General features: G+C 27.6%; 1 protein-coding gene across 1 annotated transcript; it reads right to left on the minus strand.

Annotated features, from left to right (window-relative positions):
• Positions 1-3,590: 3,590 nt before the first annotated feature.
• Positions 3,591-5,239, minus strand: LOC110809100 (homeobox-leucine zipper protein HAT22-like). Its single transcript, XM_022034816.2, has 3 exons — positions 4,521-5,239; positions 4,327-4,406; positions 3,591-4,207 (listed from the first exon to the last, which is right to left on the minus strand). The coding sequence occupies exons 1-3, from the start codon at positions 5,034-5,036 to the stop codon at positions 3,925-3,927; spliced, it is 879 nt and encodes a 292-aa protein (XP_021890508.1). The 5' UTR covers positions 5,037-5,239; the 3' UTR covers positions 3,591-3,924.
• Positions 5,240-16,846: the final 11,607 nt, after the last annotated feature.

Genomic DNA, 16,846 nt, shown 5'->3' on the forward strand with positions numbered 1-16,846 from the left:
CATATAACACCTATGCATATCTATAATATATCTATATGTGTGTGTGTGTGTGTGTGTGTATTCATGTATGTACTTGTATTTTGCAATAAATTAATATATATAATCAACAACTGGAGAGTTGCTTTCGAACTAGTTCAAATGGTATGAGATTTAGTGGAGTTAATTAATATTGGTCCACCATTATTTGAAACTATATAAAACAACAAGTGATTTTGGGTTTTTTTTTTTTTAATAATAATTAAATTTACAAATTTACCCATAAAATTAAATTTTAATTCTTACCCATTAAAAAGTTTAAGTCTTTAAATAAAAAATCTAAATAAATTATGAATACTAAAAATTGTTAGATTAATGCATGAACTCCAAAATGTACACGTAAATATATTTGTATAAAATTGTAGATAATGTTGTTGCAAAATTTTAAATTCACCAATAAAAAAATACTTGAATATTTAAACATGTATATATGTGTATTATACTAAATCTGGTTATAAGTAATGGAAAAAAGAATTATATAAATAATAAAAGCAAAAAATCTAGACCGTGATATGTACCAAATCCATATACATGCATGATATGTACATATAGATTTAAAAAGACCGACAATTTGCCAAATGGAAGACACGTCGTCGTTTGGTATCCTTAACATATTTGATCGCACAAAAGCACACGTAAAGCAAATAATATAATCACCAAAATATTAAAGTAATAATAATATAATTAAACACTAATTAAAAGATAATTAAATATTAAAATAATCAGTTATTACTATTTCCACACCGTGTCCTTTGCCCTCCCTTTCATTATGTTTTTTGCCTAGCAGAAGTTGTCCCTTTATCACGCAAGACAAGACAGGAGATAAGTTTATTAATTATGAAAATCAAGTTGAACATAAGTAGACAAAATATAAAATTAAATAAATTAATTATTTTGACTTTTAAACTATGATTACGTTATAATTGAATCCTAATTTGTTGTTAAAATTTAGAATTTATTTCAGATAATTCGAGATTGAATATTATAGTTCATATAATTTAAATATTAAACTAAGAATAAATATGTGGGTAATTAATTTGTTACTGAAAATATTTTAAATTCACAGTTCAAAAAGATTGTTGAAAGGTTCAATTAATTTAATTATAATATGTCGACGATGGTATAAAAAAATTTGGTGAAGTGAGGATGATGATAATGAGAAAAATAAGAGGGAGAACTTTCCGGGAAAGTCACCATTTAAAAAGAAAAATTCTCGGGAAAAAAAGTCTTCCCATCATTCGTTGGTCCACACCCAGTTCCAACTTTCAATACCATCATCCATATGTGTGTTGACAGAACCTTCTCATCATTCATGTTATACATATATATATATATATATTTATATATATATACACATATATTTGTGTTACATACGTGGGGTGCTGCTACTGCACTTTCGTGACATTGCAATTTTTTATGAAAAAATACTAAATTACGAAACTTTAACTATAAGAAATTATTTGTCATAAAAATTTTCATCACCTATATAGATGAAATAATTGATTAAAATTTAATTTAACTTAATTATTATAAAATTCATATAGAGAAAAATAAGATGGGCAATTATAATAATTGAATTTTGTATAAAATTAAATTAAATTAAATTATAGCATTTAAAACCAATGATTATCTTTAAAATAAAATTAATAAAATACACAATTATTATAATACCTGGACATAAATTTTGGTTCAGTATTAATTTTAAAATTTTAAAAAACGTATAAAAATATAATTTTAAAATTATCTTATCCGCTCAAAATTTAATTCCGAGCACACCTATGACCAAATCGAAGTAAAAGAAATGGCAGATAAGCTAAGAACTGTAGGCAAAGTCCGTCACCGCAGCCGCGGGCAAAATCTGAAATCGCATCCGATGAGTCCCTTCATGTTTTTTATTTCATGCTATTTTTTACTATTGTGTTAACTGTTCTATTTTTTACAAATTGACTAAAATAAATACCCAACCACGAATGCGAGTCGGCAAAGCCGCCGCACCAAAAAATTTGTCGAAAACGGTCGGACCGAAGCAAACCACCGCCATGGGCGGCGGTGCCATTGCCGAAGCATGGATGTGCCGGAATTTTAAAATCGGTCGAAAAAAATTTTAACACCGATTTTGAGATTTTTTTGAGTATTTTTAGTTACATGAAGTACGTTTTAATCTGTGCATAAAAATTTAAGAAATTCAGGGACCGCCAGTAGCGCAGTAGAAAGTTCAGTGTTTCGGACACCGATTCTGATAAGAATTTCTCATCTTATTTCTTATTATGGAATTGAAATTTAATTATCAATAATACGATATTTTATTTAATTTTAAAAATTTCGAGAATTAATTACGAGTTACTTATTGAACCAAAACTAGTTATTTATTATTATTCGTCATGTTTAATTAATTGTTTGATTTTACAACTTTAAATACATGATAGTCTACTAAAATTAGTAAAATAATTCAGTTGTATTTATTTGATACATGTATTATTTGTTTTGCATTGATTTACAGTTAAATTGTAAAACTGAAAATTAAATATATAAAAAATTAATTAGTTAAGTGAATGAATGAATAATAGTCTTATTAAATATATTATCACGTCTTATATAGAGTTTTTTTCTTTTTTATCTCTAAATTGTAACGTGTATTACCAATCATGTTGACGTGCCTAAAACTCATATGTCAGTCAATTAATTTGAGATATAATATAACTATATATTATAAAAATAAATACAAAGTATAGTGTGTGTAGGATTTTTTAGCCTATCATTGGGCAATTGGGCCCACAAAGGAGGAGGAAGCTAAAGGGTAAAGAGTATGACCTTTGATAGAAAAATCCGATGATTCAATTAATACAAAATTTGATTTTTCTAATAATAATAATAAAAGGGGGAGGGAGAAGGGGGTGCAAATGGGACATCACGTGGAGTGTGACCCACCAGTTCCCTTAAAGACACAGCATCTCAACACTCCCATTTCTCCCTCTTTCTTTCTCTACACGACTCCTCTCCTTTTTTTTATTTTTAATTTATTTTTTTTTATATTTACACCCACCCATAATCACGTGACCCAACCTCTATACACAACTCTTTTTTATATTCTAATTAGTTCATATTTTGTTCTCTAATTACACTTGATTAAGAGTTAAAATAAAATCAATGACGGTGAGAGGCAGTAATTAAAAAAAAAAAACCCATTAAGCGGCTTTACTAACTATACAATATTCTTGACGGTACATTTCGGATTTGTGTATTAAGGATTAATTAATTAGATTGATTTCACATGTCTAAATAATTTACAAGTTTCTGCACTAAAGATTTCATTCCAATAATCATGTCTCATTATATATATATATACATGTATGTATGTTGATATCAACCTTCTTGCAATATTCGAGAGTCTTAACATATTTATAGCCATGGATATTATCGGGTAAGTAATTTACAACTTAATGTTAATATATAGTTAACTTCGTATGTTAAATAAAATAATTAGCAATCTATAATTATCCAGAAATTAATTTGACTAAAAGTAAGGATCTTAAACATCAAACAAAGAAAAGTAATTAACGGTAAAATCCCTTCATATATGCACTAATTATATTAAATATGTGTAATTTCTCCATTTACAAACATACATAGAAATAAATATTATATATATATATATAAAAAAAAAAAAAAAGGATCAGGACTTACGTACTCACTAGTATTAATTTCTACAAATTAATTAGCTAAAAATTAACTAAGTTTAATTTCGCTAAAATCCCTTAATCGAAAAATAGAGGGATTAAGGGTCCGACACTAATATACTTGTTCTTCTTTCTTTGCTTTCTTTTTCTTTTTCTTTTTTTTTTTTTTCTCTCCTCTCGAATTAATCCTAATTAATAACTAATTAATTAATTAACAAGCTGCAGAAGAATTGGTGAAGGGATTATAGAAGTTAGACTTAGGAGCCATTGAGAAGGGGCTCTTGGAGTTGCCGTCGCTGGCACCGGCGCCGATCCTCTCGCACGAAGGACACATGGTGAGAGTCGCCGCCGGCATGTGCATGTAAAAGGGCTGAGCCAGTTTCAGTGCTTTCAGCTCCTGAAGCTCCTTCTGCAGCCGACGGTTCTCGTCTGTTAATGTCTCGCAGCACTTTTTCAAGAACTCACAATCCACTTCAGTCTGCTTCAGCTTTGTCCTGCCCGCAAAAAAAAGAATGAAAATAAAAATTAACACCAGTATTTTTATAGTTTAATTTCGTTAATTAATCAAGGAAATAATTAGTAATCACGTAATTAATTTTAGTTAACCACCTACCTGGCTCTCCTATTCTGAAACCATACTTCTACTTGTCTTGGCCGTAGATTTAACTGCCTTGCTAGAGCTTGCTTTTGCTTCTGTTTGGACACCGAGAAAGTTTGTTAGAAATATTAGTTAAAAAGATCATATATATATATATATAAATATGCATATAAATATACATAACATATTGACTGCCAAAGAAAAATTACAGGATTGAGAGTGCTGTGTTGCTTAAAGCTTTCTTCCAACAGAGCAGACTGTTCTTTGGTGAGCCGAAGCTTCTTTCTGGCATTAACACCGTCTTCATCTTCATCGCTAACTCTGGAAGAAACCCTCTCGACTTCCACCTCATCACCGCTCAGGTCTCTCTCCCTCTTCACCCTACCGCCGGAGAAGGAAGAAACGGCACTGTGAGGAGAAGCCTGACGGTACAAATGGTCACCTCCGGAGTAATTCTCCTCACACCCACCTCTGTTCACATGATCAACCTTTCTCCCACCGACGGCCGCCGCTTGATAGATACTCTCGCCGGAGATCAGACTCAAAGTCAGAGACGGCTCCATCTGATTATAATGATCCAGCTTGAGGTTCGCCGGTTTCTTGACGTTGCCGGAAGTACTATTATTATTTCTTGACGGATTACAGATGATTTGATCGGCAGGCGACGACGACGCGAAGCCTAATCCGAGAACAAGGCCCGTATGACAAGAATCATCAAGACCCATTTGAGTGATCGATTTGGTATTTCGTTTTTTGCAGAGGAGGAAGACGATGGACTGATTAATTAGGATTAGGAATTGGGGAGTTGTTGCCGGAGGCAAATATATATATATATATATATATAGAGAGAGAGAGAGAGAGAGAGAGAGGGAGAGAGGAAAGTGAGGAGAAAGTATGTGAAGTGGGAAGTTTGAAAAATTATGGAGAGAGCAAAAGGATTTTAAGAAGAGAAATCAACGAGTAAGACTCTTTTTTTTTTTTTTGTTGGGTGATAGTTGGGTGGGTGGGTGGCTATGATTATTAATCAAAAATAATGAATTTGAAAATATAAAATATAGTTATAATAATATTAATAATTAAAAAAAAAATAGAATCTGGGGTATTTATAATTTTCTCTCGTTATTAATAATGATATAAAATATTATTAAAAACAATTTCCATATTAAAAAAATATATATATTCATCATTCTGTCTCTCCATCTCTCGTACAAAGGTTGACCAATTGAACCCCCCGGTCAGTAAGCTATTATATTAAAATAATTAAAAGAAGAAATCATCGTGTTGTGTGTGTGTGTGTGTGTGTGTGGGAGTAGAGTAAGAAAGCTACAGTTCACATGGGAAACGAGGAAGACATCAAGAGAGAATGATTCGTCATCCACCAAATTTAACCACCACTATTTACTATTTACTATTTACTATTTACAAAATTTTTACCACTCCCATCTATTTTAATAATTAAAAAAATAATAATTTAAATTCCGTCAAGAACTCCTGTGATGCCATTTCAACTTGACAACGAAGAATCAATTATTAGCCAACTTTTTGACGACTTTCTTTAACTCGTGATGATCGTCATGTCATGTTTCCAATAAATTTTAATGCTTGATTTGGAAAGGGTAATGTTTTTCAGAATTGTTCGCTTAAAGGGTAGTTGGAATTTATAGGAAGATTAATACGAACACACACATATATATATATATATATATATATGGTAATATTCATCAACTTAGATTGTTCTCTTTTTCCCTACCACTATCATTACATTTGGTTAAAATCTACTTCGATTTTTATTCATTAATTATTTAATATGTATTAAACGCCGATTCAATTTGAAAAAAAAAAAAAAACCCACAAGAAAAAACTCGAAATTATAGTTTTTTTTATAAAATAAATTAATTATTCATCAATTTAATATAATATATGTTTTTTTTTATATAAAAATGTTGATCTTAATCATAAAATTTGTTACTTTTATTATTATTATATGTCAACATTGAGTCAAAGAGGAGTCATGATTGGAGATTACAAGTTATCTTTTATTAAATTGACATCCTTCTTATATGAACAAAAAGAAAAGAATTGCCTTTAAAAACAGACCACATGAACTGTCCCCAGCACCATGCGTTTTTTCAACCAATCACTAAAGATGGGTACATATAATGTCACCCTTATATATATACATATACACGTATGTATGTATGTATGTATGTGTATATATATTACCATAACTTTATATCATCAATTTTTTTGTTAATCAATATATTCAATTACGAGGAATGGAAGAGAACAGTTTAGTAATTGAATTTTCTTGCTTATTAAGAATGTTTGAGATGATGGATGGAGATCTCCACTATAAAGTTATGGTGTATTAAATATAATGTATATACTCATCAATTTAATGTATGAGATGCGAGATATTGACTCATATGATATTCTACTAATTTTATTTATATCGAATAAATAATATATTTGAATTAATTTTTGTATCTACATATACAATACGATTAAGAATATTTACGATTTAATGATAACAAAATAAAATTAGTAATTATACAAGGTATATGTAAACTAACATACTTCATAAATATAATTTATCTATATTATGAACGTATCTATAATTTATCTATATTAAGAATATTTACGATTTAATGATAACAAAATAAAATTAGTAATTATACAAGGTATATGTAAACTAACATACTTCATAAATATAATTTATCTATATTATGAACGTATCTATAATTATTTAAAAATTTATAAAGTACGGTGTTTTTTTTAAAAAATAAAAATAAATTTTGACGGTAAAATTATAGTAAAAAAAAGTAGGTAAAAGAGAGAAATGAGTTAAGAAGGAGTGAATAGTTAATAAGGGGGGGGAATGGAGAATATGATTCATGAACAAGAATCCGAATCTTTGCTTAACTAGAAAGTTGATGTCTCTCCCTCTTATACATTGTATAAGCACTTTCAATAATGCTTTGTCGGCTATGCTGATTAGAAGTTAGGTCACCCATAAAACATGGTCATCATCCTATATATATATATATATAGATATTCCAAAACGACGTCGAACAACCAATTATATACCTAAACATACACATCTTTATATCTACAACACGACCTTTACCATTCACTCTAATAATTAATTATTATTAGGTTACAACCCAAGCTTTTATGCCAACATTTACCCATCAACATCTTACACTTCATATCTAATTTAATTACATAGATAATATATATTATTGTATAAACCCATTTATAATTTAATCATATAATATACAGAAATTACGAGTTTTCATTTATTTTTTTACTTGGGTTCATTTAATAATTAAGAAATTTTGCATATAATAATATAACAAATGGTTTATTATTTATTTTAGTTCTTGGATAGACCAGTCATCATTCGTTGTGTGGCGGCCCAAGACGGTTCCACGTAGCAACATGTTTTAAATTAATTTTGGAATAATAATTAATTAATATATGGATTAAGTTGTTGATTATTTTATGGATTTGAACTAATTATTGATAATGAGTGACACAATTAGGAGTAGGAATTCATCAATTGGTCTGTATAATAATTAAGCAGCGGTGTCTAATAATTTGACACATCTAGCGGTGTCTTTTCTTTTTCATTTAATTTGTATTTAAGTAGTGCTTGTGTACCATGACGTATATTTTAATTAATTTAGAATTTAAATTTAATTAGAAGGTAATCGATCGTGATTACTTTCTACTATATATATACATATATATATGTATATATATAATCAAGATGTCTTCTTGCAATAAGAGCAGGTGTTGAGACAAAGATATATATATATATATATATGTATATGGGATAGATTGCTTGAAAACCAGTTTTTAATTAATTAGAGGTGTGTTCTTGATTAATTATTATTTTGTAATCATGATTAGGACAAATAATTGATTTGTAGAAAGACCGGAATGCTTTACATATGCAATTAAACAGGTGGCTTTTGTCAACTTTCTTTTTGTGTGCTTATGCACATACATGCATACACCTATACATTTATGTGTTTGTCTTCTTTGCATGCTTTAGAGGGATGCAAAGACCATATTTTATGTATATGGTATCAAAAGAGTTGTTATATATATATGTGTGTGTGTGTGTGTGTGTGTGTGTATGCATAAAAATTTAAAGTTAAATCTCTACCTACTCTTGGTAAAAAAAATTATTTAAGAAATAATAAATATATATATTTCTATTTATGTAAAACATAAACCAACCGTATTAGATGTTATTAATGGAGTTTACTTTAACTAATACGTTTCATAAACTTTATTATATATATATATATATATGCGAATAAATAAGTTGAAAAATAAATAAATAAATAAATAAGAGGTATGTAATGAATTCTTAAAAGAGAAGTTTTATCCAAAGCTTCAGTCAGCCAGTGGCTAAATAACAAAAGCAAATCAATCAGATAGGTAGCCATTAAATTTTGGAATCAAGTAGATAGACATTGACTTTGACATAGTCGATAAATATTTATTAAATTAAATTAAATATTAATTAATTACTATAAATATTGTTTTTATATATATATGTATGTATGTATGTATGTATGTATGTGTGATTGTGGGATCAGCCCCAACTTTTTCTTTAATCACTTTTAAAGTAGTGTTTTGATGATTGGGAATAATTACGTTCTTCGCTAAACAAATATTATCTTTTAATTATTTTAATTAATTAAACCACGCACATACGTACAAAAGTGACAAAAACCCAAAAACTTAATTAGTTAATTAATAAAATAATAATAATAATAATAAAGTGATTAATTAAGGGGAGGGTGGCTTTTGATGTCATCAGCACCATCCGTCCGATCCGGTACCGTTTTAGCTGATTTTGTTTCCTGCGGAAGCCAACAGTAATTAGGTTGTGGAGAGCAATCGGATGGTCGACACGTGGCAGGGGAGATTGTAAATGGACATGTGGGGGCCACCAATGATTTGGTATGATGGGCATTTGATTCCGTGGTGGGATGATTGATGATGGATAGTGTATATGATTATTAATGGAGCGCAGAAGTTGGCAGCAAAATGATGATGGATGGTGAGAATTTCAGATAAGGTTTTTGGGACGTTTCTGTTTCTTTCTTACTCAAGGAAAGCCCACTGTCTAGTCGCTTTCTCTATATGTATATGTGTATGTATTATTTATGTACGTCCATGTCCATGTTACGCACATATGTACATACACTTTATATACAAATGGTACATCTTTATAGGATAGGTAAAGTGTATATATATATATATATTTTTTAAAAAGGGATCATGTCGTTATATATTAATGAAAAAAATTTAATTGCTAAAAAATCTAATTATAATATTTTAGCATTGGGTTAATATTTCACAAATAAAAATAAAAAATCAATAAACTCGAAATTACTAAATTTATAGATTTAAATAATATTTTATTGTAATTGATGGAGGAATATTATTATTATTATTTTTATGATTAACATTGATCAAACTATTAACTATTATCAAATTTTAAAATAACATTGATTAATTGACTAATTAATATATATATATATATAACCATTACTTGATTTTCACGTTTATATCAATCTCATTAACAAAATATTAGTTAATTAATTGGGTCCCCGTTGAAATAATAACAATGTTGACGATAAATAAATCATAATGCTTAATTAGTATGTGTGTGTGTGTGTGTATATATATATATTTATAGACAAAATCATGGCGAGGGTAATTTGAATAGTAAATTACTTTAATTGACTTTTCAAAAAAACAAAATTAATTTAATTGGGGAGATTAAAAATAAGTCAAAGAGAGATTTATATATCTCAATTATCCATATACATATATATGTATATTTATGTTAATTTAATATGTTTATTCAAGAAAAATAAAATTAATATAATGTATAGAATGTCAACATGGGACTGCTGATACGATATGTAGCTTTAAATACTTTTTAATATTATAAAGTTTTAGAGCATATAAGAAAGGGGAATTGCCATTATTCAATTATGTGTAATCATACTGTATAAATAATAATATATTTGAGTATATATATAATGAATGATTATATTCGTTTCAATAATTGATTGTATAAGAGTATATGTGAATATAGTTGATAAAAAGTTGATCATGACTTTTTGTAACACGGACAACTCCTACACGTATCACATTTTTTGTAATATTTATACAATTGATAATAATTGATTGGACTAGAATTGATCTGCCACTAATTAAGATGCCATTTACGTACGCGTGCTTTTTGCTCGAATTGAATCATGTATAATTGGGTAAGTGGCATATAAATATATATATATATATATTCAAACCATGTGTACTTTTTTGGGGTTAATTTCAAACCGTGTACTCTTTGTTATATCGAGCATGTGTACTTAACACTATAGGTATGCCTTCCAAACTTGGGAACTGCCCAAATTCGAATTTCTTCGCACATTGTTTACTATGTATACATATATATATGTATATAAATGTATGAATGCTGTGACTAAACAACTTAATTCTCCAATAAAGGATATGTTTAAGAGTATATATATATATGTATAGTTTCTGTTGTAAGTTTAAAAGTAGTGTTAAAATAGATTTTGATTGAAATTATTTTCAGTAAAAAATTATTAAAAATAGGTTGTCGATGTTAAAATTATTAAAATAAAATAATTATAAAATAAATTAATGTAGAAGCTGTGTTTGGTATATTAGTACATATATACATAATTTAACATAATATATGCTTTCTCTCTATATATATATATTATGTGACATTGTTGATATATATTTGTGTATACAACAATATATATAATATGCCACTAAAAAAGTTAATTAAAAAATTAATTTGAATTGTTATTTTTATAATATTATTAAAAAAAATTAATTAATTAATTATTTGATTTAAGTATTTAAATTTTAATAATGAGATTGCTAACCGCATAAAGGGGCAGCAAGCTGTGGGTAACGAGAAAAATGGGGAAAGACAACTAGTGGTAGATAGAGACATTCTATGGGTGGAAAATAGTAGCATGTTGCAAATGACGAGTGTACGATGATGACCGATGGGCAACATAGGGCGGTTAATAGGGGGCGTAGAGAGATAGGGACAATGAAAAATCATCGAAACGTGGTAAATAACGACTAGTAGACAATATTAGTAAGCGATAAAGAGTTACTAACAACTACAAAATAATGTAGAATCAATTATAATAAAAAATACATAAATTTTAAAATATATTATACATTTTATTTAATCAAATCAACTTATAATAAAAAGTAAAATTTTTCAGAGTTTTACAACCTATTCAATTTATTGTAACTTTTATAAACTCTAAAGACGTATAAACTAATTTATGTTGAAAATATTACTTGTTGGAATCCGTTCGTCTTACCAACTAGAGATACTTAAAAAAATAAACGGGTATTTTGTAACTTAATTTGTGAAACTTCAACCAAAGTTTTTTATTCAAAGATTTTTTACTCGTTAAATTTTTTAGTAAAATAAAAAAAAAAATCAAAATAATAACAAAATCAAATAATATTACGGATAAAAGTGTGCAATGTAGATCACACGAGTATTTTTTTTTTCTTTCTAGATTTGGATAAATATTAATAATAAACGTGACCAATATTTTAAAAATTTTAAGGTAAAATTATTTAATTTATTATTGTATTATATTTTAATATTGTTCTTTATAGGTGCAACCAACATAAATAAGACCAAAAAAGAAGAAAATAGATATTCCGTGTAGAATTTTTTTATGCAAAACACTTATGGGTTGAGGTGTAAGTGGTAATAATAATTTTTTTTTTTGTTTTTTAAATTTAATTTATTTTTACAAGATTTAGTAATTAGACAAAATTAAATAAGTATATAAATGAGAATTAAGGGAGTTAATTGTATTTAATTTAATAAGAAGAAGAAATAATTAGAGAGACGCACCGACTTTAACAAAAGGCAAAAGCCAAATAGGGTTTGCCTGCCCCACAAGAACTCTATTTCCCAAGACTTTGTTGGCCGAACCTTTCGCATACATGAGAAAGCATCATCATCTCTTGCGTTTTAAAGTAGAGAAATTATAATGGGAGCCCCACAATTATTATCGTCCCCCACTTTTTTACTTCCCATATCAAAATACACTACTCGCTAAACAAAATATCCATTCATTTTTGTTTATATATATGTATATACGGACTTGCCCATGTGGTGGTTCTTTTTTTTTTTTTTTGTTTACAACGGGCTAGGCATTATGGCTCAAGTTCTATTTTCTAATCAAACAAGAGAAGAACTTAGAATCAATATGTGAGACTTGATTCAAGAATATTGGGTTGATGGGTAAACTAAAAGAGATAAAACTAATATTATATATATATATATATCTATACACATATATATATGGTCCACACCTAAAGAGACTTGGGAGTTGGGGACAGATACACACACATGTAATGTAAACTAAACATAAGTTAAATGGTGGTTGGATGTGGGTGTGGGTGTGGGTGGGGGTGGGGGGCCTTTTAGGGGCCAAAACAGTTGATGGATTGCCGGCTGCCTTGTGGCACAAAGTTAAGGCATTAGGGTCCCATTCTATGATTCTAATTTCAACTCAATCATCCTTTTTTTTTTTTTTTTTTTTTTGAACAAGAAGAAGGGTAGTTTAGGTTTTTTACAACATCTTGGTTGCTCTAACTAAAGAAATTTAGTTATTAATGAATGTTTTTTTTTTTTCATTTACGTATATTATAATTTATTGAAACAAAACTCAATTTGATAATTGTAATTATACGAATTAAATATTATGATTCGCTTACTGTAAATTTATAAGATATTAATAGAATAATGAGTTAATATGTTTTTAATAAATTTTAAATTTTAAATTTTTAAATAAAATATAATAATATTAATTATTGAACCATAGTGTTAGTGATATTTTAATTTTGTGATTTAAATTAAGTTTTTTTAAAAAATAAAAATAAATTAATTTTTAATGTAAAATACTCTTTTATCCTTAATTATTTATATAAAATACCAAATCTACCATTAATTGATTTATTTTTATTAATCATGTTGACTTGAATGATTGATGTCTCTTTTTTTTTACAAAATATTATAGTTTGTAATATATTTATTTATATATATATATTATTGTTTACTTTTAAAAATATTAGAATTTCCTCTACAATCTCTTTAATGGTTATCAAGATTAACGCAAAAACTTTTTTATAATTTAATTAATCAGAGTTTAGATTCATATTGGAATCGTAAAAGGAGCAACAAAGGTGGTGAAACTTACTTTGACTATATATATATATATATATGTGTGTGTGTGTGTGTGTGTATACATACACATTGGTGCGTGTGTGTATACATGCAGCATTTCTCAGCCCACGTGGGTATGAGATGGTGTGGCCATCCCTCTTCATATGCCCTAAATATCATTGAAAGAAAAGAAAATACATCAACCATATATGAATAAGTTGAATTTATTCAGAGGATCAAAGTCATTTTGTATCATAACTGTGTCACCAATGAGCTCAAGTGGAGGGAATGCAGTAAGTGGGATGATGATGATGATATAATTTGCGTATATAACTTTCTTTTTTCGTGCTTTTTTAGACAACTAGTCAACTACATTCCATTATATGTATGTATCAAGGAAGGCAGTTTAGTCAATTCAGAACCCGAAAATTATTAAAATCATTACATATATATATATATATATATACATACACACACACACACACACGTATATGTACATATATTTCGATAGAGAGATTTATGTTGACTTTTTGGTAAGAAAAAAAATCATTCCCAGATATCTCTAATCTCTCAAGCCTATGATTCTTGTTATATCTTCTTCCATTGGTTTGATGCAGCCTTAATAGATATTTAGTTTTAGGGGACTGTAGGTTTGAGTTATTAATCTTGTAACTTATATAAATTAATTAGATTATATTTATTATATGATATGTATACAGTATTTATTTAATAAAACATATAAAATTGTATTTAAAGAAATAAATTGATTAACTTAAATAATTGACCCGAAGCTGATGATAATCCAAGAGAACGAGTGAATTAGGTTATCAAAAATTAATATAATTTATGTTATGATATAAAATAAATACATGACTAATCACACATAATGTTAAAAATATATATTTTAAAATATGTTCTGTTAAATCATTGATCGTATTAAATCAGTATTTTAAGATGATATTCTTTAAATATTAGAAAAATATTTTTTTAAAAAACATTCTTTAATTTTAAGTCATGAGTTTTTTAAATTTACAAAAAAAAAAGATAAATATTCATATATATATATATATATATGCATATGTAAGTATAAACAGATAAACCAAGTTGATCAGCATAATTTGGCACTTATGGAAGTGGGTGGGCATATTTGCAACTGAGAATTTGAAAATTGAGTTGGTGGATGACAGGATTAAAGCAAACATTACCAATGGCCTCCTTCCATTAACATAAAACTCAGTAGCCTACTCTTACTTTAAATTATTAATATTACTTTTCATTCACTATATATTTTACATTTTAATTCAATAACTATATATCTCTATATATATATATATTACATAATTAATAAATATATGCATTATCCAGAGAAAAAGTTGAATAATATATTGAGAAGACACGAGTAGGTTATTCTCCGAGTTCTTTTTTTTTTTTCTTTTTAAATTTGTTCTTAGAGCATGTCGCCCCACTCTGAGGATTTTGTCTCTAGTCTTTTTCCATGTATGCCCTTGAAAAAAGCAGCGGGCGGCACGCAACTCCTTTAAAACGACAACGTTTGCCCACGTGAATTTGGACCATGCACTACTACCTACGTAGGCCTCCCCTGGGTCGTACTATTTTCTTTTTGAGTTCATTTATTTTCTTAATTTTTCCCTCCTCAAAAAGTAATAAATATATATACTAAACCCTCTTATTTTATTTTATGCATATTAATAATATTTTTTTATCATCTTAATTTAATATTTAACCCTACTATTTATCCAAATCACACCTTTTCACACACATATATATATATATATAATTATCTGTATTTTATATAGTAGTTAACATATAATTTTTTTTTCCGTGTAATATAGCACAATAATATACATATATATATATATATTAATGATGAATTATTTGGATCACATCAATGTTAGCCTAACTTTTTGTGTATTTTCACATTTGTGTATCGATAAATTTATTTATTTATTTAATGGGATAAATTCTTTTTCTGTATAAAGTCATTTTTGTGCTGGAGTTGGACAGTTGCATACACTTGATTATATGCATGACCGAGCACTGAGAAGATAACACGTAACTGTTCATGCAAACACTCAAAATATACCAACGTCGGTCGTATCACATATTTGTGTTTGTTTAATAAAAAAAAAAAATATATACATTATGTTATATTTGCACATTAATAATAACAAAAATAACACAAAGCGTATCAAACTAATAAATGGTTGGTAAAATTAGCATATTATAATATAATGTAAACTATAGTTTCATTTTAAAGTTAAATGTTAACGAGAATAATTAATTTATTTTATTTGAATATTAGAGATGATACAACATGGCATCTACATATTAATCTCCAAATTTATATATATTGATGAATATGTAACTCTCTCTCTCTCTCTCTCTATATATATATATATGTGTGTGTGTGTGTGTGTGTGTATGTATAGCCGACGTTGTGGGAATAATCTATAGGCAGAAGTTGACAAGAATATTGGAGGAATAATTAAAATAATATTAGCTAGATGATCTGCCTTTTTTCTTTTTTATATATATGAAATTGCAGTACAAATTGGAAAAGAGATGCTTACACTGATGATTAGCGGCCGGGCACATTCCATTACTGGGAATACAGAATTTTCATTTTCCCCTAATCTTTTTTTTTTTTTTTATTATTAGCATAATATATACGAATCTTGCACTATATAGAATTAAAATTTAAATCTTAACTATAAATTAAGATATGAATAACCGTTGAGGCAAAATATGTTAATTTATAGATACGTAATTTTTATATTAGTTCATCTAAATTTATAATCAAGCATAAACTCGTCCGAGATAATTACATTTAAAAATTTTGTTGTATAAAAATAAAACCCATATAATTAAAATATAAATATCAAAACATTGTCAACTTTAGGAGTTTTATTTTTATTAGAATTCGTAACCTAATGTTACAAGATGTGAAAAATTAGAATATGTTGGTGCACAACATAATGATTAATCACAAAGTTGTGTGGATGATTCAAAACAAATGAATTATGAATGGTTCCTTTCTGCAAATGTGGAGGAAAAGAATAATAGTCAAGTGGGACTTATTAGGGTTCTTTCCACATTTTATTTTCTTAGGAGTCAATTCAAAACCTCCCACCTCCCACCATATGTATGTATATGTGTGTATGTATATATGTATATATTGGCATAATGGGGATCATATATCAAATGATAATTCACTTCCAATATATGTTTTATTCTACG

The sequence above is a fragment of the Carica papaya genome, chromosome 4 (assembly GCF_054855325.1).
Source record: "Carica papaya isolate Zhongbai chromosome 4, ASM5485532v1, whole genome shotgun sequence".
NCBI classification, from domain to species: Eukaryota; Viridiplantae; Streptophyta; class Magnoliopsida; order Brassicales; family Caricaceae; genus Carica; species Carica papaya.

Coding starts and splice junctions, on each gene's coding strand:
- LOC110809100 (XM_022034816.2), bottom strand. CDS start 5,036: ATGGGTCTTGATGATTCTTGTCATACGGGCCTTGTTCTCGGATTAGGC. Junction 4,407..4,520: donor AACACAGCACTCTCAATCCT/GTAATTTTTCTT, acceptor GTGTCCAAACAG/AAGCAAAAGCAAGCTCTAGC. Junction 4,208..4,326: donor TTTCAGAATAGGAGAGCCAG/GTAGGTGGTTAA, acceptor TTTTGCGGGCAG/GACAAAGCTGAAGCAGACTG.